Here is a 27,286-nt window from a genome sequence, read left to right as displayed (position 1 = left end):
AGGCATGCAGAAGATCAAGCTGGCATATTTTCCATTTTCTTCTTGGAGATGATCCTCATGTGAGTGGTAAACGTCATGATGATGTGTGTGTGTGTGTGTGTGTGTTCTAAAAGCAGACAATACTAAAGAAACATCTGTGCAGGCTGTATCTTACCTCTTCTTGGGCCATGAGCATGTTCATGTGGGGGTCACATGGGTGGACCTAGGGCTAGGTGGTTTCCAGTGTGGTCATGAGCTCTGAGTGGGTTTGTACATGTGTTCTACTGTGCTTTCCACCCTAATTTCACATGGATCCCATACAGGCCTGCAGTGTACAACCCATGTGTAACCCTTCCTGGTATCCACCACTGACCCTGGTGAGCATCCATATGTGGGTCCAACATGGAACCTGAGGACAAAGCTTTCTGGTTCCCAGTTGGGCTACTCAGACAGGCCCTATATGGACATTATCTGGGTCTATAGGTCTTGGTCTGTTAGTTTGCCCTTCCAGAGGTCACTGGAGCTTCTATGGAAAACAACTGCAGGGTTTTTGATTATTTTCCACTAGTTTTAAGATGACCATCATAAGAATCAGACTGGTGCGATGCAATGGCTACCTTTCTGCTCTTGGGCTACTTTTTTTGCCCTGTTTGAAGATTACATTAACTCAGGCACTGAAAATCTCAGTTACAAGGACAGTTTCAAATGAAATTCATTCACCTTGATTGTAGAGTCTGCCACAGCTTCATGATGCACTGATTTGAGAAATTCTATTAATACAGGTGCTACAAAGGGTATATAGACTAAAGAACCCATTTTTGTTCTTTTGTTTGAGAGATGTGAGTGTAAAGAACATGTACATCTACCTCATTCCCACCCAGCATCAGTTAGACATCAGAAGATTGCTGGTTCAAATCCTGGCCCATACTACCTGCCATAAGCAGAGTCCAAGAGAGCACAACTGGCCCTACTCTCCACAGGGGTGGGTTGATGGCACTCCCTCCCCACATCAGTCCAAGTCCACGACATCCACGACATCCTACCAGTGGTCACCATAGCATTTGGATGAAATGTTTTTAAGATGGTGGTCAGCACATCTGAACACATTGAACCAGGTCACTGTAGGTGTAGGTGTGTACAGTCTTATGAACACAGGCCTCCAGTAAAGCTTTTTTCTTGGTAAAGCAGAAAGTCAGACTCAATGAGGGGCCAGGAAAAGCTGGAAGATCATCACCTCCACATGGTTTAATTTAATTCAGGACTTTACACAAACCAGAGGACAAAAACCCAAAACGCATAACAAAGCATGGGGGGAAAATTAGTCAACCTATAAAATCATCACTCGTCTTTAGGCAAAACCCAAACTCATTAAAAAGTGACATAATAAAAGGAGGAGGTGTTGAAATAAAAAGGAACAAAAAAATCAATGCAAAAGCTTACAGCAATCCAGAACAGATCCTAAAAGCTGGACAATCAAATAAATATGAGTATAGAACAGCAGCTCTGACTGACCTCACGACAGACTTCAGTACATGTGGACCAATTGATCTCTATGCTGGCAGCACACTGAGCGTGGGGAGGAAGACGCTATGGAAGCAGTGAGGGTGTACATGTGTGTGTTTGTGTGTGTTTACGTGTTATGGGGCAGCATTAGGCGGGCACTGAACATATGAGGTCAGCAGGATCGTATCAACTTCCGTTCCCGCAGCAAAAGCTGTGTAAGCAAGGTGTCCGCCAACAAAACGGGACGTTCCTGCCAATCCTGCTTCAACTTCTTCAATGCAGCGCTGACAGAACCTTCTGACTGTGTTCCGCGTCCTAGCAGGGCGAGGCAGGTGATTACATCATTGGTTTGAAAACGAACGGGCCTCTGCGAGTGTCTAGTCAGACCAGGCCCGGAGCCTGTCGTCATGAAGTGCTGATGAACTGATCTGGGATCAGATTCTCCTCAGTCAGCACTATTCTCGTTTGCTGTAGGACAGGAAGAGGAAACCGTCCCCAAGCAACACCCTCTTACTTTGGAAACTACAGCTTCTGAGCACTGGAGGGTGCTGGGCTACTTGAGCATGCTTACTGTACGGCATGCACTGAGGAACCAGCTGAGGAAAGAAAACGAGTGCCATTCATAGAGTACAAATTCAAGCGCTTCCCCCTGGCTAACACGTGAGCAGAGCCGCATGGGAAAAGAAGAGACGTCGCTACGGCTTTAGAAACCCCAGCAGATGCGCAAAAACGCCCTACAGTGATCACTGAGTTGCCAGTTTATTAGGTGCACCTATCTCTTACCTCCATTGCCTGGCCATTGTTCTTTTAAAATGGTTCTTCTGAAACTGGTGAGATCAGATCTGGCCTGATTAGGTTCTGGATCACAAACTCCACCCCAACACATCTCACTCCAGAGAACCCAGTTCCACAACCCAATGCTGGAGAGCTTTAGACTCTTTGAGTATGGTGACCTTGAGCTCATATATGGCTGAGCATATATGGACTCCTGGAGCAGAAAAAAGGGCCCGACGGTTGCAACTAAGTGGACGTGGGTATCGAACCCACAACCATTTGATCAATTATCTAAAGCTCTAATCATAACACCACTGCCTTCTACTGTACTTATTCAAGCTACATGTGCAACTAAACACCAGTATCAGCAATGGGTGCCCCTAAAAGGATGCTTTTACCACTTTTCCACCAATATTTTGGCAAAATTATTCAAAAATTTAATACGCTGTGGTCAATACGCATGACCATATTTGGGTCAGATACCTACTGACTATTTTGAGTCAGTAGGTATCTCTACAACCTGAACCACTGACACCAAGGACTACCTACTGGTGGAATTCCCCCTCCAAATGTCCTGAATTCATTCATTTGAAGGGATGTCTGGACAAGTTTGGAGATATTGTGTATGTGAACTGTGTTGGTCTACAGCAGGGGTGGTTAATAGGGCCAGAGTCCAGCACAGTTTGCTGATTTCCCTGCTCTAACAGACCTACTAAACCTGGCAATTAACAGGTGAGCTGAATCAGGTGTGCACTGAGCAGGAAAAGCACAAACTGTGCAAGAATCCGGCCCTCCAGGACCAGAATCGCCCCATCCCTGGTCTACAGTGACTTTAGCCCATCTGTTTCTAAACAGCCCATCGACCCCGATCCCCCCTTCCCCATCCATCACTGGACAGGCACCACCATAGGACCTAATAAACTGGCACCTCTGTGTAGCTTAATACAATCAAAGGCTAGTGAAGAGGAGCAACCACAATTACAGCAAGCACTTCTATCCACTCTGAAAATCCAATCACACTGTCGCCTGCTTTGGGGGCATTGTGTGTTGAGTGTCTCAGACTAAGGCTAAGATCTAGGATCAGCTTTTTTTCCCAATCAGGTCGAGATCAGGTTCTGACCTTTGAAGCCATTGCCACTGATTGGTCTCAGACATTACACCTATTTACTAGCAACCAATCAGGACTTCCATATAGAAGTCCATACATTCAAGAAGACAATATCTATTCATCAATCATTTGTTATGATAAGAGCCTTATTCAATTCAATGCAACCATGTTTGATCTTGTACCATTGAAGATGAACGTCGATTAACGGCCCAGAATAAGTAGATATTAAACAAATTAGGGGGATTAAACTAATACTACACTAACTTTTATGTTCTGATGTTCAAAGGGGCTTGGGGGGAAAACATGATGTGTGCATAATATGGATGCCTACATGCCTTGCTGTTTAAAACAAGGCAGAAACGTAGTTTGGGAGACATAGCCATCTACATATTAATGGGCAAAATGGTGCAGTTTAACAGGCTCCTGTTTTTGTGTGACGGTGTGAATGAGGGTGTGAGGGAACGACAAAGAGAGAGAAGGATAGTGTGTTTCATAAAAGAGTAGAGATATGAGGATGACATGGAAGAATGGAAAAAGAGAGGGAAGAGACTCTCTGGCCCATGGAAAGACCCCCTTCACTGGGCATTATTGTGGGCCCACAGCCGAGCTGCCTGCCTGGGCATTATTGCTGGCTAACGCCCATCTGCTGGTGGTCTGTCTCTGCTTCCTCCTCCACATCTGCGTGGTACTGCTCGTACGTGTCGTCGTCAATGTCTGGAAGACCCAGGAGCTGGAAGACATAATCATAATGATTCCATAGAGCAGAAGGCAAGAAGGTAAAGTCCATGTGAAGTTACATTTGTGTAAAAGGGACAGTTAAATCTACTTTAGATTAGTACTGGAGTAGTGAGGCTAACATCTCATCACCATGTCTTCTAAATCTCACACTGTTGTCCAATTCTGAGTGTCTGAAACCACATAGGCTGGGCTGTTTGATTTGATTAAGGAGGCAAGTGGGAACTGTTTTCAGCATGCAGCTGCCTGACTAGCCGACTGATGTGAGCCTTTGATTGCTAGTTAATTACATTAGCCTTGTAGCTCCAGTGCAAACAGACCAAGCATGTCTCGACTGATCGACTGCATTTGAAGTAAAGGGAACATTGTGTAAATTTCATTTCACTGACAGAAAAACATGACTTCTGAATGAACCTCATGCGGGCCGAAAGTGTTATCACACTTTCAAAGATATCGAGTTATCGAGTGGTCTGGGTTTAAACACGACACAAAATCAGCCACCGTCTGACGCCAGTCTTTATATAATAACTATTCATTAAAAATAAATAGAAAGATACTTCATAGTATGAAGATACTTCAACATATTGATATTTTCGTACACCCCTATTATGAATGAATTTACTTTCCCTGAGTCTGTGGTGTAGAGTGCTGTGTTTTGTACGCAGTTGTGTGCTGGGGCAGCAGTATTACAGTGAAGGACACCAACGGACTAAATAAGATCATTAAGAAGGCCGGCTCAGGCCTTGGGGCTAAACTGGACTCAGTGGAGATGGTGGCAGAGAGGAGGATACTGGCAAAGATGTCAGGTATCATGAAGAACCACGACCATTTACTCTGTGTAATGCTGTGGAGACAGAGGAGAACACTAACAGCAGATCTCCTCTGCACTAAACTTTTTTATTATGGCTTAATTTGCACTGGTCACTCTGTGTGTGTGTGTGTATATATATATATATATATATATATATATATATATATATATATATATATATATATATATATATACATATAACTGCTGTCCAATAAAAAACATGTATCTCCATTTTGTTTGTTTTTTATTTGCTCTATCGTTTGAAACCCTGTAGCTGCTTCTGTACACTGTGTAAATCATTCTGGCTGAATAGACCAATAGAAATGCTCTCAATTCATTGGCATAGACTCTAATTTTACATTGACTTCCATTCAAAGTCACCATTTTGGAGATACGTGGTTCTCACTGAACAGTTACGAGATACATATATTAGTATGTGTCAACCAAAAACCTTGTATATCCATTTTTGCTGCTTTCCATTTTTCCCACAGAATCTGAATCAGGCACATGTTCTGTATTTTATATTAAAATTTCATGATGACCAATTGCTCCAAAATCACTTCTATCACATATATTCATCCTTAAAATGTGGAAACCTCCTCCTCTCAGTGTCTCACAACATAGCTATTGTGCGAGTGTGTGCATGCAGGTGCTTGCAGCAAAGAGCGCTCACAGGTCTGAAGGATCTGAAGACTTTGTCGAGGACTTCCAGCAGGGTCTTGTTTCCACAGGAGGAGATGTAGTCCTGGGCCAGCTGCAGGAAGGGCAGGCAATCCTCGCTCTCACTCCACACGTGCTGAATGGACACACACAAACATACACAGAGCGCAGAGTGTCACGTCCTGTTCTCTTATACAACTTTTAGCACATTTCAAATCGTGTTTCTTGCATGCAAACATGACTGGAATGGAGCTGTTTATTAACGTCATCCTCTTTCTCGGCTAAAAGGAATTCTACACTTCTCATCTGAAGAAATAGGATCACATTTCAAATATCAAATGTAGGGAAGATGATGATGTGTGTGTGTGTGTGTGTGTGTGTGTGCACTCATATACAGATAACACCATCTGTTAGATAACAATGCTCAAGTGATGCATCAGAAGTGATAGCACAGCTTTTGTATCCCACAGGCCATTGTAGTAGAGTTACCTATAGCCTAACCTGTGCTATCAGACAGACTGGAGCCCAAACGACCCACTTTTAATCAAATCGAGCAGCTCTACGAAATGGGAGTCAAATCTTATTTTGTGAGTCCTTCAGTTTGACTTACCACCCCGTCACACTAACTAGTTTTTGTCATGGTGGGTTAGGGTTAGGAGATGGACTCAATGCAAGTCATTTATTAAACAAAACAAGTTGAACACAGTGATCAACACAACCAGAACATGGCAAACAGACCTGAGACCGGGGGTTAAGCTGGGGAACCAGCTACTTGGCAAGAGCGGCTAGCTGGAACAAGAGTCGTGGGTATAACGTAGCAGATAGCGAGCGAACCTCGCTGAGTACTTGAGTACCTTGGCCTAATCCAAATGTGGTCAAAGACAGGAACCTCTGCCGCTACCTCCAAGTTCCAAACCATTTAACCAATTCTCAGCGTCGAACAGAGCGTCGAAGCCCCTTAAGTACCCCCCGTCTCAGGTGAAACACATCAACTAAACATGACATGATAAACCTGAATCAAAGCACATGGTACATGAACAAAACACTGAAATGAACATGATTCATGATTCAAAACCAGAACGGAAACACAACAAAAGTCCTTCTGTGAGCCTGTGGGCGGCGGCTCGGAATCGCCTCCGGGGAAGGGCGCGATACCGAGGGGCTGACAGCTTTGCCTTAAAATAATATGCTAGTATTAAAACTTTAAATATGGTGAAAAAGTAAAAAAAAAAAAAAAAAAGATAAACTGTCATGTTTTATATTAATTACACATAAAGTGACAGATTTCACTGATTTACTTTTGATCCATGTGGCTTCTAGCTCATGAAAACCTGAAATCCAATATCTCAAGTTATCAGAATATTCCATACGATCAAACAGGAAAGGATGTACAATACAGAAATGTCCAACTTCTGACAAGTCTGTCTGTCTATACACTCAGTTCTTAGTTGGAGCTCCTTTACCACAAATTACTGCATCAGTACAGCACGGCATGAAACGGCAAGTCAATCAGCCTGTGGCACTGCTGAGATGTTACTGAAGCCCTGGGTGCTTTAATGGGGGCCTTCAGCTCGTCTGTATTTCTGGGTCGGGTGTTTTCCTTGTCTTCCTCTCGACAAGATTACTTCATTGATTCTCTATGGGCTTCAGGTCCAGAGAGTTGGCTGACCAATCGTGCACAGTAATACCATAATCATCAAACCATCTGGTAGTAGTTTTAGCCAGTGGACCAACACCAGCAGAAGACATGGCATCCCAAACCATCACATACCTTCCTTCAGACTCTAAGGCCTTGATTTACTTTCATCTAAAAAGAGGACTTTAGAGCACTGAGCAACAGTCCAGTTCTTTTTCTCCTCAGCCCAGGTAAGACGCTGTCTCTGGTTCAGGAGTGGCTTAATATTAGGAACTCAACAGCTGTAGTCCCCGCTGCTTTTCATGCAGAGCAACCAGCCTCAGTACAAGTTCTTGACGATCCTCTCAAGGCTGCGACCGTTCCTGTTGCTCATTTTCTTTTTCCTACCACATTTCCCCCTTCCAGACAACTTTCTGAGAACAGCCATCCTTTTCTGCAATGACCTTCTGTGGTTTCCCCACTTTCTTGAGGAGGGTGTCGATGATCATTTCCTGGACAACTGTCAGAAGCCAGCGGTCTTCCCCATGATTGTAGTTGAGTGTGCTGAACTAGACAAAAATATGAATAGTAATTTATTTAAACTGGAATAGTCTATAATGTGAGATACTGAAGCTTGGATTCATGGTAAGTATGGATTGGCATGTGTGCTAGGTCAGATTGCATTACGAACTGGCCATTGTAGAGTGAAATTTACCACCCCGTCACTATTAATTGTGTACATGGCTCCAATGTCAGAATAAAAAAAGATTATATCAATCAGATTTTTTATGCCTGTGTTGGGAATATGATTTTCAGAGGATGAACATAGCTAATTACAACCTAGACCTTGGTCCCCGTTTGATAGAATGACCCAATCATGCTGAAGTTTTGATGGGTAAAGATGTAATTCGAGTGCCTGTGGGCTCTAGGATGCCCCCCTCTAGTGGTGTAGCTTGTCAAAGCAGCTGAATGGTTCCCGAACGCATCCTTCTCTATTCAAATTCAGATTAACTCTGGCTCCATTTATATAAGCAGGATTACTTTTTCCTGTTGTTATGAGGCTCTGATAACATCCACTGATTTCTGGCCTAGGGATTTATGCTTCACACACTCTTATTCATGTGATCATGCTGGGTTGAGTCACATGCCGCCCTCAGTTCTTATCCCTGGTGGGTTCAAACAAGCATGCCGGCACCACGTTCGTCCTTTAGCTGGGAGGCTAATCCATAGAAGTCAGTTATATATTTGTTATTGATGCCCTAAGCATGTCAAAGCAGTGTAAGACTATGAGTATGTCTTCAGTGAGTGGACATATTTGTCCACTGTTTAGGGCATGTGTGTGATGCTCTTATCCAGGGTACATGACAACATGTGAATCATGTTACACAAGTGGGCCGAATGTAGTGTCATACACCATTCAGTGCTAACCAACCATTAAATGTGGATTCTTTAGTTGTGTATTAGAGCTACGTGGCCCTGGAAGTCGTCAGTTTCCCAAATCATTGACCACGCAAGTCCCCTAACCCACTCAAACTGCACCCGGCTCTTTTTTAAGGTGGCGCAGACTTGTCAATGTAGTTTAAGACACACTATAGTAGTATGCAGTTAAAGCAGTACTGCCTACAGTTTGGGATGTGGGTGAGGGAAAATCCAACCAAATACTGCTTGCAGGGTGACAAAGTGAACACAGCACAGTTTCCATAAATTCAATAAACCTTAAACATCAATCTGACAACTGTCAATGTTAAACTGCTCTGAATCAACTTAGCTTAGAAAGCCACAAATCACAGAAAGCTGAATTTAAAGTTTTGTCCCTTTAGTTTTTGGATCTGTAGGCCAATCGCAAGCAGCTAACCTTTGCATAACTAGTTTGGCTACAGCTTCATTTAGGCTACTGCTCCATCTGGCCTTAGATAAGTTCGCTAGCAGGCTAAACACAACAGCACAGACTGTGTTCCAGCTAACTGAGGCTCAAATCCCACAGGCTTAGAGGATAAAGCCTCATATCTGAGAGAACGAGTCGAGCGAATGGTCTTAGGAGTTTTCCACTGTTTTCAGGTTCATTTAATAGACTGGTTCATCCAGGTTTGCTTGCTCTCCCTTTTAATCAAACTCTTAAATACACTTTGGGGAATGAGCTTATTTGGTCGTGTACTAGATAGAAACAGGGCCGAAATCTGACACATTAGACACACTGTAATTTTGAAACACCGTCCTCATTTAGAGATACCGTCAACATTTTTTATACCGGTCAAGCCCATCCAACTAGTGTCGGCCAATATGACCTCAAATCAATATCACGATTCATTGAACATTCTACCTTGATTATAATTAAGTCCAATCTTAAAATCATTGTTTTATTGAATAAACGATGAATACAGAATTTTTATATATAGTACATTTTTAAGGGGGCAGTACATGAACACACTGATATAACTGAGCAAGATGAATTTAATAAGAAGTTCTGAATGTCGATTTAGAATTTATTTAATTTATTTAATTGAATTAATTTTTGGTTATTTACTTTGTGTTTGTGTATGAACAAATCTGTAAACTGATAGTCTCTAGAGAAGCAAAAAAAGCTAAAGTCAAAGACCAAAAACGCCAACACATCGACTGTATCAGTGCTCTTTTCATTTCAAGGCTTAAACTTTATGACATTATGGTTTACAGCCAGTTTCTCAGCCAGCCGGGCCATCTCGGACATCTCTTTTTATTCGTGTAGGAAAGCACATAGTGGCTCCCCCTGGTCTCACTAGAGAAAGGGGCAGAGTGCTGAATAAGGCAAAAGAATGGGCTTCGGGCCTTAAACGAGCCTCCCTGCCATCTCCTTCCTGGTACAACTCACAAATATTCCTGTTTACAGCCTCTGGTTTGATGTATCAGCATTGGCACTAATTTGATTGTGCGCACAGCGTCCAGCCTGCCAGCATCCACACATCAGTCACTGCACAGTTATATAAAGGCAACTCAGGATGCTTGCTGCAGTGCCCAAGCTTCAGTTCTGTGTTATTAAAGAGCCTAAATTCTTCATTTGTTTCCTCCTGTACCAAAAAAACACAACTGTAGACAATTTTCCAACCTTTCTGTATTACCTTTAGTATTACACAGGTGGTTTACATCATATCCACAAAAACTGTAAACTTAGAACTGTTTGAATGGCACATCAATCTTTATTTTGTCAAAAAAACTGAGGTTATTTCCCATTAAATTTCTTTCAAACAGGCCTTCAGGTTACACACTGACTCTGGCATAGGCCGGAAAAGCCCTGGAGTGCCATCCTTGATTCATGGACCTCAATGGAATTCATTCTTTTCACTCATAGAGGAAGAACCAAGGTCATTACTAATGGAAGCTTATTATTTCCTTCCTCGAATCATAAGACCAGGTGTGACTCACTGGGGTGTAGCCAGGCATAGTTCCCAGTGGTAATTCACCACTAGCAGGCAATTTCAGAACCCTTCATAGTGAGCCTCATAGGCTGCACACTGTAGAATTACTACCCGTCCATTGGATTGTGACACTGTACCCTAAATAAAGTATGTTTATAATGAAACAATGAAACAGAGAAAAACAACCAGCACTGGAGTTAGGAGCCCAGGTAAGTACAAAACAGAGTACCAAGACTAGGACATTACAAATGCAAGACCAAGAAACTCCAAGGTCAATGTCCAACAGTGTCAGATCACAGCATTTCTCGCTGTCTTAGCCGAAGTGGACTTAACAGAAGACAAACCATAAAAAAGCCAGACTGGAATTTGCCATAATGCATATCAACCTTTGGACAGATCAGCTCTATGTTCACAGACACAAAACTGAATCATTCAAAGAAAAGAACATTGTACCTAATGGGAAACATGGAGGAGGCTCGGTTATGTTTTGGGGCTGCTTTGCTGCATCTGGCACAGGGGGTCTGGAATCTGTGCACGGCATAATGAAATCTCAAGTCTATCAAGGCATTCTGCAGCTAAATGTGCTGCCCAGTGTCAGAAAGCTTGGTTTCAGTCGCAAGTCATGGGTCCTCCAACAGGATAATGACCCAAAACACACAGCTAAAAATATCCAAGAATGGCTAAGAGCAAAGCCGAAGTGGCCTTTTATGAGCCCTCATGAAGTCCCATTGAACATCTGTGGAATGAGCTGAAACATGCAGTCTGGAGAAGGTACCCTTCAAACCTGAGACAGCTGGAACAGTTTGCTCATTAGGAGTGGAGCAAAATACCTGATTATATTTACTGATTATATTTATTTTATTCTGTCAGTACTTTCTTCATTCTGTGTTCATGTAATGTCCCCTTAAAAACATACTACTGCATGTGTAGTCACATGACTCTGCCCCACCCACCCTGTTTTCCCAGAGGTCAAATGTTTTGTTTATTATGATACTGATTTGAGGTCATTTCGCCTAGCACTAGATCATTCCTTAATGTTTTTTTATAGAACATTACATCTCCCACTTTCGCTTTGGAGAACTGCTAACTGTCAGATAGGATAATTCCTTGACATTTCTTAAAAGACAGACTGCAAGCAATGATTATTCCTATAATCGATTAATCTAGCAACTAAAATCTATCAATTAGTCAGAATGTTATGCCTAATATGATAGAAGTTCCCACTTTTACTTTAGAGAACCCTTTTACTGTTAGGTAGGATCATTCCATGGTGTTTCTTTACATTGGGACTGCAGCTAATCATTATTCCAATAATCGATTAATCGGTTAGTTATTAATTAATTATTCTAAACATTATACCTACTATAATAGAGAGGTTATCACACTTTCTGTAGAAAGCCCCTTAATGTCAAATATGATATTCCTGGATGTTTCTTAAGAGTAGGCCTGCAAGTAATGGTTATTTCCATAATGGATTAATCTAGCAACTGTTAATCAATTAATCAACTAATCAAACCACTGTGATAGATAAGGCAGAGGTTTTTACTTTTGCTTTGGAAAACTCATTAATGTCAGGTTGATTAACTTGCTGGACAGGACTGCAACTAATGATTATTCCAATAATTGATTTATTGATTAGCTGTTAATCAACTAATCAAACCATTATGCCTAATGTAAATGTGACAATAATGACAATAACCCCTATATGCAGATAGGACCATTTCTTGATGTTTCTTTACAGTGGGACTGCAGTTAATCATTATTTCTATAATCGATTAATCGATTAGCTATTATCAATTATTCAAATTATTATGCCTAATATGAGAGAAAAGTTCCCACTTTTTCTTTGGACAACCCCTTAGAGTGAAATATGATACTCACGGATGATTCTCAACAGTAGGCCTGCTAGTAATGATTATTCCTATAACCGATGAATCTAGAAACTATTCATCAATTAATCAACTAATCAAACCATTGTGTTTAAGTTAAGACAGAGGTTCACATTTTTGCTTTGAAGAACTTCTTGATGTCAGACTGATTCATTCCTTAAGGATGTTTTAAATTAGGACTGCAGCTAATGACTATTGCTATAATCGATCAATCAATTAGCTACTATTTAACTAATCAAAGCATTATGCCAGATGTATAAGAGAAATTCCTACTTTTGCTCTGGAGTAGCCCTTCATATCAGGTTCATTTTGTCTTGGTGTTACTTTAGAGTAGGACTGCAACCAATTATTATTTCTATAATCAATTAATCTATCAGTTTGTATAGATTGATCAAATTAGTATGCCTGCCATAAAAAGAAGCTCACATTTATTGCTTTGGAAAACCCCTAAATGCAGGTAAGATGATTCCTTGATGGCTCTTTAAGGTATGACTGCAGCTAATAATTATTCGTATAATCGATTAATCGACTAGGTGTTGCTCAACTAATCATACCAATATGCTTGAAGAAATACAGAAGATCCCATTATTTTTTATAGGAAGAAACATGAAGTATCATTCCTTGATCTTTTTTATAGTAGGGCTTCATTATACAAAATAATTAGGTCATAATTATTATAATAATCGATTAATCGATCAGTTATTAAATCAGCAAATTGAACCATTACATCTAATGCAAGACAGAAGTTTCAATTGTTTTTATTTTGAAAAAAGGCTCATTCTTTTCTGATTCTGTATGGTACGCCTGCATTGACCAGTTATCCTTAAAATCGATTAATCAACTATTATTCGTCTAATCTAACCATGTTAATTTCTGTTGTAATCTTTCCCTTTGCCCTTGTCTTAGCACTATTATGGTGGAGTAAATGATCTCATATGAACTATACAATGCCCTTTTTAGTACGCAACGCTTTGGCTTCAACAATGGACAGTGCCAGTGACTAACTGACACTGTTGACTAACCACTGCATCTCTACTGTATAGCCAGACAGCAGTGCTGGGAGTATTCCAGGGCCCGATGGTGGGACTCACACTTCTGGTCTTTGGTTCTGAGTCTCTCGGCCCCTTTCTGTCTCGGCGTCCTGCTGATCCGAGCATTGATCGTGTTTAGTAATTGGAGTCCTGTCTTCCTAGAGCCTGCAGATGGGAGGGGGGGGGGGGGGGGTGGAGTTATTTCTGAGCACTGATCTCTGCCCTTGGGACTCCCATGCAGCAGCATAATCTAGGTTGGGTGTGGGATGTTTTAGCGTGCGCGTGTAAGGCCGTTGGGTTGATGCGCACATGGGTGAGAGACAGACAGAAAGACAGGAAGAAAGAGAGTGAGAGAGAAAGAATAAGGGTGAGGCTTAAGAGCACTAGTAGCTTTTCCATGGGTAATACCTAGCACATCACTCTGAGCAAAGCTGAAGACAGCATGTGATGAAAACAGAAAAGCATGAGTTCTGAGAGCAGGCGCTTATGTGGCAGCCAACACCTGATACCCACAGCAGGTCCCACATTGGGGTTACATCACAAAGAGGACAGTGCACGTCTGCACTGGGACGCCTCCCTGTCATAATCAACTATTCATTACACCACGACGGTGCCCGAGAGGGAGCACAGCCACTGAACTGTGCAGGCTTTCAAACCTTCTCCTCACACAATACGCTGTGGCTGTGTGGTGCCGCCAACCAGTCTGAAAACGAAGCCATTTCTCTCCCCAACCCTTTGACCATGGAAACCTATTGTAACGTGCTGGTGTAACCGGGTACCTCTCTGAATTCAGTGTGATGTGCAAAAGTGTCCACACAGCTTTTCTAACTGGTGAATTCGTGTTATTTAAGGTGCAACCATTGCTGAAATCAATCATCCATCAGTTAGCCAATAGAAATCTCTGGATTCTGGATCACAAACACATTCCAAAAGGTACTGTAAGGAGCTCCAACTAACTTGCTAACTAATAGGTACAACCTGGATCTGTAACTCATTCTAAAAGGGACTGCACAGAGCTCCAATTCATTCCAAAAGGTACTGCATGGAGGTACTGCATCCCATTTCATTTCAAAATGCACTGCCATGATCTCCAACTCATTCTTAAAGGTACTGTAAGGAGCTTCAACTCATTTTTAAAAAGGTACTGTGTGGGGACCCCTTTGTATTCCAAAATGTACTGTGTGGGGGACCCTAAAGGTACTACATGGAGCTCCAGCTAATTTCTAAAGGTACTGTGTGGAAATCCAGCTAATTTTATAAAGGTACTGTATGGGGGCCCCTTTGTATTCCAAAAGGTACTGTGTGGGGGGCCCTAAAGATACTACATGGAGCTCCAGCTCATTTCTAAAGGTACTGTGTGGAAATCCAGCTAATTTTAAAAAGGTACTGTATGGGGGTCCATGTTGATCTCCAACTCATTCTTAAAGGTCTTGTGTGGAGCTCCATCTCATTCCAAAAGGTACTGTAAGGAGCGCCAACTCATTTTAAAAAGGTACTGTGTGGGGGGCCCTTTGTATTCCAAAATGTACTGTGTGGGGGGCCCTAAAGATACTACATGGAGCTCCAGCTCATTTCTAAAGGTACTGTGTGGAAATCCAGCTAATTTTAAAAAGGTACTGTGTGGGGGCCCCTTTGTATTATAAAAGGTACTGTGTGGGGGCCCCTTTGTATTATAAAATGTACTGTGTGGGGGGCCCTAAAGATACAATATGGAGCTCCAGCTCATTTCTAAAGGTACTGTGTGGAAATCCAGCTAATTTTAAAAAGGTACTGTGTTGGGGGCCCTAAAGGTACTACATGGAGCTCCAGTGCATTCATACAGGTACTGTGTGGAACTCCAACTCATTTTAAAAGGTACTGTATGGGGGCCCCTTTGTATTCCAAAAGGTACTGTATGGGGGGCCCTATAGGCACTATATGGAGCTCCAGCTCATTTCTAAAGGTACTGTGTGGAGCTCCAACTAATTTTAAAAAGGTACTGTATGGGGGTCCATGTTGATCTCCAACTCATTCTTAAAGGTTTTGTGTGGAGCTCCATCTCATTCCAAAAGGTACTGTAAGGAGCTCCAACTAACTTGCTAACTAATAGGTACAACCTGGATCTGTAACTCATTCCAAAAGGGATTGCATGGAGGTCTATTTCATTTCAAAATGCACTGCCATGATCTCCATCTCATTCTTAAAGGTACTATGTGGAGCTCCAACTAATTTAAAAAAGGTACTGTATGGGGCCCCCTTTGTATTCCAAAAGATACTGTTCCAAAAGGAACTTCATGGAGTTCCAACTCATTCAAAAGAGTACTGTAAGGAGCTCCAATGTGTTCCTAAAGCTACTGCATGAAGTTCAAACTCATTCCAAAGGCAGAGCCACATCAATCCAGAGAACACCGTTCTACCACTAGGGGTCGTTTTACCCCACTAGCACACACTCTGCATTAGGCATGGTGACCTTCGGCTCATGTGTGGCCGCTCAGGAGTGTCCCATTCTTTGGCCGTGCTTCTCTAAGAAGATTATACCAGCTGAACACCTGAAACCCGTCTTCCTGATACACCCCTCCGTGTTTTCTGGGGGTCTCTCACTTTTTCCATCCATGACGGAAACCACTGTGAGCAACCAAAACCAGGAACCTGGATGCAGCCTATCAGCGTGAAGTAGCCCAGGGAGAGGTTGGGCCGTACGTTTGCAGGCAATTTAGGGGTATATTTTGTTAGAGGGTGGAGATGCAAAGCATGAAAGCTAAAGTTAAGGGTTTTTTTTAGAGAGCTGAGCATTTCCTCCTGTGGGGTAGTAGTGTGAGCAGAGGCATGGGGAGTGGGGGTGCTGAGGCTGACTGCAGCACCCCATGATTTCAGGGTTGTTTAAGGGAAGCTAAACCTGCTGCCTGCTTTGAGGGGAGTGCTGCTCAGATCTGGTGACTGGGAAGGCCACTAAAGAAGAGTGAACTCTTTGCCATGTTAATGAAACGTCTTTTGCTTTGTGATATGGTGCATCATCATACCCATCGAGATGGGTAAACTGTGGCCATGGAGGGACGCACAGGGTCAGCAACAACATTCAAGTAGTTGTTGCATTCCAGCAATGACTGATCAATATGAACAGGCCCAGAGCGTGGCCCAAAAACACTGACCACTCCATCACACCACCTCCACCAGCCTGGACTGCTGACACGAGGCAGGTTCGACCCATAGATTCTTGCTGTTGGTGCCAATTTCTGTCCCTACCGTCCGTGTGCCGCAGCAGAAACTGAGATTCATCAGACCAGAGTCTTCTGGAAAACTGTCCGGTTTTGGTGAGCCTGTGCTGAGCCACTGGAGCCTCGGTCATCTGCTGTTGTAGCCCTCTGGTGTTTTCGGGCCAAGTACCTGCCACTCGCTGTGGAGTCTCTCAGTAAACTCTGGAGGCTGTTGTGCTGAAAATCCCAGCAGATCAGCAGTTCACTCAACCCAGCCCTTCTGACACCAACAAATCGCTGACACCCCATTTTTCTCTTGTAGGCACTGCACTTCGCGCGTCGCCCTGCGTGCATGAGCACCTCGGAAAAGCGAGCCTGGCATCCTACCACCTCTGCCACGGACCTGACCCAACATCAGTAGCTGTCTTGTGGTTGTCTAAATACAACCACAATACTCACAGCTACTCCCAATAAGAGCAGAGTCTGTTACTGCAGCAAGGAGAGGAGGCAGACCCCACTTTAATACCCCTGAGAAGCGTTGGCTGGGCTGTGCAGGTGTCTACATACTTTTGGACACATGCATAGCAACACTGCATCACACCTCAGCTTTCTTAGACGCTGAAGAATGCAGACTGCAGGCACCCAACACCGTTACGTCATCGGCTTGCCTCGACTCCTTATTGGGCCCGTCAGCAGCCAAAGGGGCGATGTCGTAATTACCGAACCGAACGCGCCCACAGCCAAGCCACATACGCCCGGGCTCGATCTCGAATGGCTGCGTGCTCCCTATCAAGTGCACTACGTGGAACACAATGGCTCCAGAGGCTTCTACACCAAAACCCTGCAATAAAATGGGAGCCATTTGGGTTTAAGCCACACTCAGGCTGCCTCTATCTCTTTCTCTCTCTCACACACACACACACACACACACACACACACACACACCCTCTCAGTGCCCCTCCCTCCCTCCCTCCCTCCCTCCCTTCGCCATTCCCATCAGCGTACTTACAAAATTGTCGCTACCTCCTGTCATGCCGTCCGGGCACAGCACGTAGAAGGAGATCCCGGGCTCGGCGTAGAAGTCCAGGCGCCTCTCGTCCACCTCCTCGGCGAAGATCAGGTCGAACGGGTTGCCCGAGCACCATTTCTCGGCCGTGTCCACCAGCTGCTTGAACTCCATCCTTCCTTCCTTCCTTCCCTCCCTCCTTCCTTCCTTCCCTTCCCGTCCCTTTCGTCGGCTGTGCACTGCAGCAGCACCTGAGCGCCTTGTGCCCACTTTACTGCCGACGCTCAACGGCCAAAAACACACACCCCCCTACACACACACACACACACTCCCAACCTAGCCGACCTCACTGCGCCCCTAAAGCTCCATCCGCATGGTGAATGAGGGCTGGGTGGGCGCTAGCGCTGTCGCATACTGGCCTCTCCGCTCTCTGCTCCTCTCGGCTGCTGCCAGAGCGATGCACGCAGAGTGTGCGCGTGTATGTGTGTCTCGCGATGACGACGGGGCGAAAACACGGTGCCGTCATCACAAAGGCACCGTGCACCAGCACGCGCACCCGCCTCACCGCGGCCTTCAGACCACAGCCCACAGCCCACAGCCCCGCGCTGGAGACAGAGTCTATGTTTGTGCATGTTCCCAGTTATTGATTTAGCCTGTGTGAAGCATATTACTGAATATAGAGGGGATTCAGGTGGGTTCAGCTGAGTCAGTCTACAAAACAGCTGCCGTTTCCACCCTGCAGTTACTATTTTCCCTAAAAAAAAAATACATTATAACATTATATATATATATATATATATAATAAACAATATGTACATTAATATGTACACTGTATTAATCCATGTGAAAAATATGTAACATGTAACAAACACATTATGCTTTCCACCTAGTAAAATATATATTTTTATGTATATTATATATATATATATATATATATATATATATTTTTTTATATTTATTTTTTTTTTTTTACAGACAATTAATAGAAAATAAACAATAAACAATATGTACAATAATTTGTACACTGTATTAATGTATGTGATAAATATGTAACATGTAATAAACACTTTATGCTTTATAAAATATATATATATATACAGTGTGTATATATATATATATATATATAGTGGGAAAAAAAAGTATTTAGTCAGTCACCAATTGTGCAAGTTCTCCCACTTAAAAAAACTCAACTCAACTCGACTCAACTATGAGAGACAAAATGAGAAACAAAAAATCACAAAGTCTGATTTTTAAAGAATTTATTTGTAAATAATGGTGGAAAATAAGCATTTGGTCAGTAACAAAAGTTCATCTCAATACTATGTTATCTATCCTTTGTTGGCAATGACAGAGGTCAAACGTTTTCTGTAAGTCTTCACAAGGTTGGCGCACACCGTTGCTGGTATGTTTGCCCATTCCTCCATGCAGATCTCCTCTAGAGCAGTGATGTTTTGGGGCTGTCGGCGGGCAACACAGACTTTTAACTCCCTCCAAAGGTTTTCAATGGGGTTGAGATCTGGAGACTAGCTAGGCCACTCCAGGACCTTGAAATGCTTCTTACAAAGCCACTCCTTTGTTGCCCTGGCAGTGTGCTTGGGATCAATGTCATGCTGAAAGACCCAGCCACGTTTCATCTTCAATGCCCTTGCTGATGGAAGGAGGTTTGCACTCAAAATCTCACAATACACGGCCCCATTCATTCTTTCATGTACACGGACCAGTCGTCCTAGTACCTTTGCAGAGAAACAGCCCCAAAGCATGATGTTGCCACCCCCATGCTTCAGTTCTACTTTGGTTTCATCTGACCATAAGACATTCTCCCAGTACTCTTCCGGAACATCCAAATGCTCTCTAGCAAACTTCAGACGCGCCCGGATATGTACTGGCTTAAGCAGGGGAACACGTCTGGCACTGCAAGATCTGAGTCCCTGGCGGCGTAGTGTGTTACTGACGGTAGCCTTTGTAACGTTGGTCCCAGCTTTCTGCAGGTCATTCACTAGGTCCCCCCGTGTGGTTCTGGGATTTTTGCTTATAGTTCTTGTGATCATTTTGACCCCACGGGCTGAGATCTTGCATGGAGCCCCTGATCGAGGGAGATCAGCAGTGGTCTTGTAGGTCTCCCATTTTCTGATTATTGCTCCCACAGTAGATTTCTTCACACCAAGCTGCTTGCCTATTGCAGATTCAGTCTTCCCAGCCTGGTGCAGGTCTATAATTTTGTTTCTGGTGTCCTTCGACAGCTCTTTGGTCTTCACCATAGTGGAGTTTGGAGTGTGACTGTTTGAGGTTGTGGGCAGGTGTCTTTTATACTGTTAACGAGTTCAAACAGGTGCCATTAATACAGGTAATGAGTGGAGGACAGAGAAGCCTCTTAAAGAAGAAGTTACAGGTCTGTGACAGCCAGAAACCTTGCTTGTTTGTAGGTGAACAAATACTTATTTCCCACCATTATTTGCAAATAAATTCTTTAAAAATCAGACAATGTGATTTTCAGAATTTCTTTTCTCATTTTGTCTCTCATAGTTGAGGTCTACCTATGATGTCAATTACAGGCCTCTCTCATCTTTTTTTAGTGGGAGAACTTGCACAATTGGTGATTGACTAAATACTTTTTTCCCCACTGTGTATATATACATATATATATTACAAACAATTAATATAAAATAGTTTATTAAATAATTTAATTCATTTTTTAATCTTATATATGTTAGATATGATTTTTGACATGGCCTTGCTGCTAAAAAAAAAAAAAAAAAAAACACATGACGAACTGCTGCCATTTTGGCTCAGTCACCACCCCGTCACAAACCACCCAGCCACATCAGTTGTCGTCCAGTTGTCACAGTGTTATTTTGTTAAAAATGATGCAAATCAATTGAAATGCTTGTTTTTATCAAATATAATAGTTTTTAAATATAATATTGTTGGCAAAAAAAATGCCCACTTTTGGCTCTTTATCCTTTTGTGTTGTTTCTGTTTATCGTACAGGCTTATATATCCTGGTTTCAGTAAGGAGAGTGGACAGCATGTGTGCTCAACATTCTTGAGCTAAAATATAAATGAATTAAAGCATGTTGTTACACAGTAATTAAACACATTGCTTCTCAATGCTAATAATGCTAACAGATAGTGATAGATGATCCTCATTGTGGGCAGTGGTGGCTCTGCGGTTAAAGCTCCGGGCTATTGATGATGGGGTTGTGGGTTTGATTCCCGGGCTCGGCAAGCTACAACTGTTGGGCCCTCGAGCAAGGCCTTTCACCCTCTCTGCTCCCTGGGTGCTGGAGTTGGGTGTATGTGTGTGTGCTCACTGCCCCTAGTTCACTAGTGTGTGTGTTCACTACCAATGCGGAGGATTCCTTCATTGACCTTTACCTTTATAATTCCCTGCATTTCTTCACTGTTGCCCCTCACTCCTGTCTCCAGGTGTGCTTCTTGTTGTATTAAAAGTTAGCCATAACATTAAAACCACTGATAGGTGAAGTAAAAAGCATTGATAATCCCTTTACAATGACACCCATCCCACCCAGGGGTGGGATCTACAGTACATATTAGGTAGTAAGTGCACAGTCAGTCTTGAAGGTGATGTGTTGGAAGCATAAGGTGCTGTCTCACTGTTACAAGGACCAGATTGGGATGTCTAGACAATGGGGTCAGAGCATCCCCAAACAACAGGTCTTGTGGGGTACTCCTGGTTTGCAGTGGTCAGTTCCTACCAAAAATGCTCCTAGGAAGCACAACTTGTCAGTGGAAAGATCATGAGCATCCAACATGCATTAATGTGATTCACGAAAGGCCCACTTCACAAAAGCCCACAGGAGACCTGCAGAGCTTTTACAGGGTCGACGGGTCAGAGCTGATTTGACAGCACCAGGGGGACCTACACAATATTAGGCAGGTGGTTTTAATGTTATGGCTGATCAGGGTAGATCTGCACATTGGATGTCTAGTACAAGAAGCCTTTCTGGAGTACAGCGCAGTTGCACAGGTGGACAGAAGTTCCACCGGTTCCTTGTGGACCTGCACCCCACAAGCCTTAGGAGCCAAATGCTACACGAAGAGCTGATTATAGTGGGCCGGAGTGAGAATGCTGGAGAGGCTAGTATGTATCCCAACAGCCATTTAATTGTAGATAAGCCAGTTGCAGTGCAGTCTGTGTCAGATAATGGCAGCCTCCAGAGAGTTGTGGGAAAAACACACAGAGGAAATGTACTTAATGAGAAGAGAGATGGAGTAGATGGATGAGGAGATGCATGAGGAGATGCATGAGGAGATGCGATGACCACAGTCTGCAGGCTGTGGTGTTTTCTTGACCTCTCATTAAGACTATAAGTGGAACTGTGGTGAGATAGGATGCCTTGGGGTCTCGGAAGGCCAATAATGCACACCAAGGCCATTCCCCCTGATCACATGCCCTTACTAAGCGAGGTGACCATATGATCACCCATGTAAGCCAGTGTATCTCCATCCCCTAGGTCACCAGGGAGGTAGACCTGTAGTCCAGGGTAGAACTCCCAGCATGAGGATGTAGAGAGGAGACCTGACAGGCCACCTGTCAGAAAAGCAGGCAGTACCTGACTTCAAGGCCCAGACATGGGCCAATTACCCACAGATGTTTCCATGTCCAGCAAAGCAGTGAAAGGTCTACTTTATATGTAAGAGGGGTGATGGAAGGCAGAACGGTCTCAGGGGCTGCTGTTTCGTTTATTAGTGTGGATGAACCCTCCCTGCCTCTACCCTAAACCTACATGAACTGGCCCCCAGGCTGAAAAAATGATCAAATGACACATTGGGCACTATGACTGTAAATGTTTGGCTGGGGCTAGTGGAGAGTCCACTCGGTCCACTCTGTGTGCCCCTTTTAAGGAGCAGGATGTTGGTCCCTGACTGCTGTAATGTGTGTTTGGCCCATACGATGACCATTCCCCTACTCAGTGAGGCTCTCGTGTGAGACAGCAGCTTGACAGTGGGCTTGACAGTGACCTCAACCCTATATTCCCTAAACAGGGAGCGCAACTGGGTGAGTTTTACTGGGTTGGGGATTCTGACCTTACACCACCTCCCCAGACAGATGATGTTGCTACGGTTACCCCACCCACTCCCTGTCACAGTGGCATGGGTCTACCATCACAGCACAGCAGGAGGCAGAGCTGTCTTCGTTCCCAGCGTCGAGGGGTGTTTTCAGATGCGAGCTGACCTAACACCATGTCCTACTAGCAACTAGCAGAATCACGTCTCTAAAGAGAAGCATGGTCCCTCAACCTGCTGAAAAAGCATCCGGATCCGCATCCGGATTGCACTGAAAAAGCAACGTGGTGTAAAACATGGTATGACCATATCCTGTTAACACACAGAACCAGCAGAAACCAGCATCTGTCTGAACACTGGTTTGCTGGTCAACCAACAGCAGGCCAGCATAAACCAGCTTGAACCAGCATGGGATTTGTTTAGCTGGTGTAAGCTGGGCAATACGTGGTTTCCTTCCGTGCAAGATGCCCAAATACCTTGGGACGCTAAGTGATTAAATATGGTCTATCTAATTGGGTTTTTGACACAGATTGATGGAGATCTGACAGTCAGAATGCAGTGTTTGTTAGCAATGTTAGCCTAGCATCCCAGAATGAATGCAAGTTAGAGTCATTTATAAGAAAAGAATATGGTTGCTGTAAGCCCTGGTGCTGTACCTGCATATTGTTCCATTCGGTGTGGAATTACTACATTACTTCAAAAACTGAAAAATGATTTTTCATTTCTAACAGACCTTACAGTCATGTGATATTTGGGATTTCTTTAGGCCAGGTGAGTGTAGTCTTCCACCACTAGGGGGCGACAGTAGTTTTTCTTTAAAGGAGGACTTCACCTTATTTCAAATTTGAACTCAATTCCTTGTTGGATGTTTTTTTTTGCCAGCTGAGACAGCTGAGTTTGTCCTCATATGAATGATTTAATTAATATGTTTACAGTAATTCAGATAAAAATATCCCACTCCGGGGGGTGGAGAACTGATTCAGCAAACTAGATCAACACAACAAATCTACTTTATTATAATGAAGCAGTATAATTATATATTCATTATATTTATATAATGAAGCAGTTCTTTATATCTCTGCAGTTTTTTTAAGCCATGAATGCTAAAATGACATTTTACAAAGTAACAAAAAAAAAACTTTGCAATAAGTCATTGGCATTTTTAGAGATCTAATTACCTCAATACACTGCATTATTACATTAAAGTACAAAAATTACAAGTAGCAGTAAAGAAAATAGCTGTATAAATATAAATAGTAAATTGCATAAAATAGTAAAAAAAAAGGGTAAAAAAAACATTACCACACTGTATTTTTACAAAAAATAAAACGTAGTATTAAAAAAAATTTATATTATATATTATATATATTAAATGTTATAATTACTGGAATTTGTGATGCTTTCCCCTTTCCTTTTTTAGCCAGCTCAGACAGTTTTACAGTTTTATTAGTTTGTTTAAAATAATTAAAATAATAATATTATTTTATAAAGAATACATTTTATAAAGAATAAATTTTATAAAGAATACATTTTATAAAGAATGCTGAAATTACATTTTACAAAGTAACAAAAAAAATGACTTTACAATAAGTCTTTGACATTTTTAGAGATCTAATTACCTTAATACACTGCGTTATTACATTAAATTACAAAAATTACAAGTAGCAGTTAAGTACTTCTTTTAAAAGAAAATAGCTGTATAAATATAAATAGCAAATTGCATAAAATAGTCCAAAAAAAGTTTTTAAATGTTCTGTTTTCTTTACCACACTGTATTTTTACAAAAAATAAAACAGTTAAAATGAATTTTTTTTGAAAATTAAATATTTGAAAAAATTAAGTTGTATTATATGACAGGTAATTACTGAAATTTGTGATGTTTTCCCCTTTCTTTTTTTAGCCAGCTCGGACGGTTTTACAGTTTTATTAATTCGTTTAAAATAATTAAAATAATAATAAAAAACTAGACCAACACAATAAATCTACTTCATTATAAAGTTAAAGCAGCATCAGTAAAATTACATACAGTAAAGAAAGTATGAACAGTATGAACAATTTAAAAAATGGCAGTAAAATCACAATAACTGCTTTTCTGCTGGCACCCCTGCTGCCAGTCGTATTTTTATGTACTGGTATAATATACACACAAGAGAAACACACAAGTGTTTTTTTTTTGTGATAATGAAAGACTGTATAATAGGTTCCCATATTGAGGCTTAACATTTGCCTGTAGCAGGGCTTGCATTGTTGCATTGTTCCCTCTGGCACTGCTTTTCCTTCTATCTTTGGTCATTTTAGGCTCCTTATTGTAACACCATTTCTATGGGGAATTGAACCTTTTTGCTGTGCTTCTTCTACACAATACAAATGACTTACAAAGCCCTCGTTAGCTGTCACTGCAACTGAGAAAAACAGTTTCTACTGTGAAAACAAGCAGTACCATTTAGGCCGAGCCAAAGTGCTGGGTTTGGTCCCCTAAGGGGTGTCCAGTGTTTCCCTCATTCTCATTTACGCAAACACAGCTCACAAACACTGACCCCACTGGAACACAGCTTAAATAGCAACTGGCACAAGACAAATACCATAACACTGTAGCAATGTGCTGACAGAACAGAGCCTAGAGAGTCCCAGTCTATCTACGGCTGAGCAAAGTCAAATGCTCATGTCTGTATCTGATTGGGCAATGCGTTGGGACATGTTGCTGGCATGTGATGGGTGGCTCAGATAAATGCTACGAATGCTAGCAGAAAATGAGCCAGCACGAGTCTTACCTTTAGGGTATTACCCTGCTTCCAGCCTTTACGTACACACAGGTGGTCAATTTGTGTTTGTATGTCCACGTGAAAGGCCCTCGGTTCGAAACCAGGTGGGAACAAGTGAGTATGTTTAGGGGCAGTGGTGGCTAGGCGGTTAGAGCATCGGGCTATTGATGACAGGGTTGTGGGTTTGAGACCAGGTATTGGCAAACAGGGCAAGGCCCTTCACCCTCCCTGCTCCCTTGGGCGCTGGAGCAATGGCTGCCCACTGCTCCGGGCATGTGTGTGTGGGTGGGTTCACAAAGGCGGAGGTGTCCAACACAACATAGGTGTCCAGCCTACAGTCATATTCAAGGAGTCTATTAAAAATATACTGCCTGAAGGAGAACTAAAAGTACCTATCGAGAACCAGCTTGTACCAACTTCCCTCACCAGCTGATCCAGTTTCATTTGGTATAGGAAGTAAGGTTTGTTAGATCTTATGCTTCTCTTTTGAGGGGATCTTTTTGGCCTAAAAATAACAAACAGCCTTGCAGGAACTTAAGCAAAATAACACCGTGTAATTAAAGAAAGGACTTCAGGGACTAAATGGGACCTGGGACATGGGCTCAGACTCTGATTAGCCTTAGTATTACGTAAGGGGCACGTAGTTGTTACTGCAGTATGTACAGCAAAATGTGTCCTCTGCATTTGACTCATCTGTGGTAGTGAACACACACACACACACACTAGTGAACTAGGGGCAGTGAGCATACACACACACACACTCACCCAGAGGTGGAGGTGGGTAGCTAACGCCAGCACCCAGGGAGCAGAGAGTGTGAAGGGCCTTGCTCAAGGGCCCAACAGTGGCAGCTTGCCGAGCCCGGCTATCAAACCCACAACCCCATCATCAATAGCCCGGAGCTCTAACCGCTGAGCCACCACTGCCCCCCAACTCATCAAACATGAGCTCTTCTGAGCAACTGTCTAAAGACGAACGCAATCAATGCCCACAAGGCAGGGGAGGGCTGTACGATGACCGCAAGTGTTTTCACTGCAGTTTCTACAGTGCGTAAGGTTAAGAAATGCCAGTTGAGGGGAACTGCGGAGGTCAAGATAAGATCTGAAAGGCCAGCAAGGTCAGCAAGGACTGCCCGTATGCTGGTAAGACAGGCAAATCAAGTCCAAACATCCACATGACTGACAACAACCTGCATAAACTCTTGCCCTTCATCCTACCATGACATTAAATTTCTACCCCAATGAGAGTAGCCTGTTTTCGGGATGAGAATGCCACCCATCTACGGGGCATAGATCATACGTTACGGCCCTCACATTCACCAGATCTAAACCCAGGCCCAACTTCTATGGGAGATTTCGAAGTGCAGTGTTCGATGGCGCTTTCCACTACCACAAATTAGGGAGGATAGGAGTATTTTTTAAAGGAATACTGCTCACTGCTACGGTTCTGTTGTAGAGAAACTGCTTACAACAGAAAGAGCAAAGGCTGGCATACAGTAGGTGGCTGCTAGCAAAAAACACTGGTATGCTCGTGAACCAGCCATAGGATAGAAGACTGCTGAAGTACCCTGGAGCTGTTTGGACCTGGTAACGTCTTAATAAACTACTTTACGTTGTGCCTTGCTTTAATTTCGACTGAATATAAAGCATAGCTGGGGAAATAAATAATTAAATAATTAATTAATTAAATAAATAAATACATAAATAAATAGGTTAAAGCGCACCCAGCGTGGGGATGCCTTCGGCCACAAGGGGCGCCCGAGAGCCAAGCCTTTCCCCTTCGCTGTTCAAGCCCTCCTCCCTCAGTTCAGAGCTCAGTGAGG

At 42.9% G+C, this 27,286-nt stretch overlaps 1 protein-coding gene across 1 annotated transcript; it reads right to left on the bottom strand.

Moving 5' to 3' along the window:
* Positions 1-1,204: 1,204 nt before the first annotated feature.
* On the bottom strand, positions 1,205-18,205 carry mturn (maturin, neural progenitor differentiation regulator homolog (Xenopus)). Its single transcript, XM_072675326.1, has 3 exons — positions 17,680-18,205; positions 5,584-5,706; positions 1,205-4,094 (listed from the first exon to the last, which is right to left on the bottom strand). Exons 1-3 carry the CDS (start codon positions 17,848-17,850, stop codon positions 3,987-3,989), a joined length of 402 nt encoding a protein of 133 aa, XP_072531427.1. The 5' UTR covers positions 17,851-18,205; the 3' UTR covers positions 1,205-3,986.
* Positions 18,206-27,286: the final 9,081 nt, after the last annotated feature.

Source organism: Salminus brasiliensis, chromosome 3, assembly GCF_030463535.1.
Source record: "Salminus brasiliensis chromosome 3, fSalBra1.hap2, whole genome shotgun sequence".
Classification (NCBI taxonomy): domain Eukaryota; kingdom Metazoa; phylum Chordata; class Actinopteri; order Characiformes; family Bryconidae; genus Salminus; species Salminus brasiliensis.
This window is presented reverse-complemented; position numbering and strand designations above follow the sequence as displayed.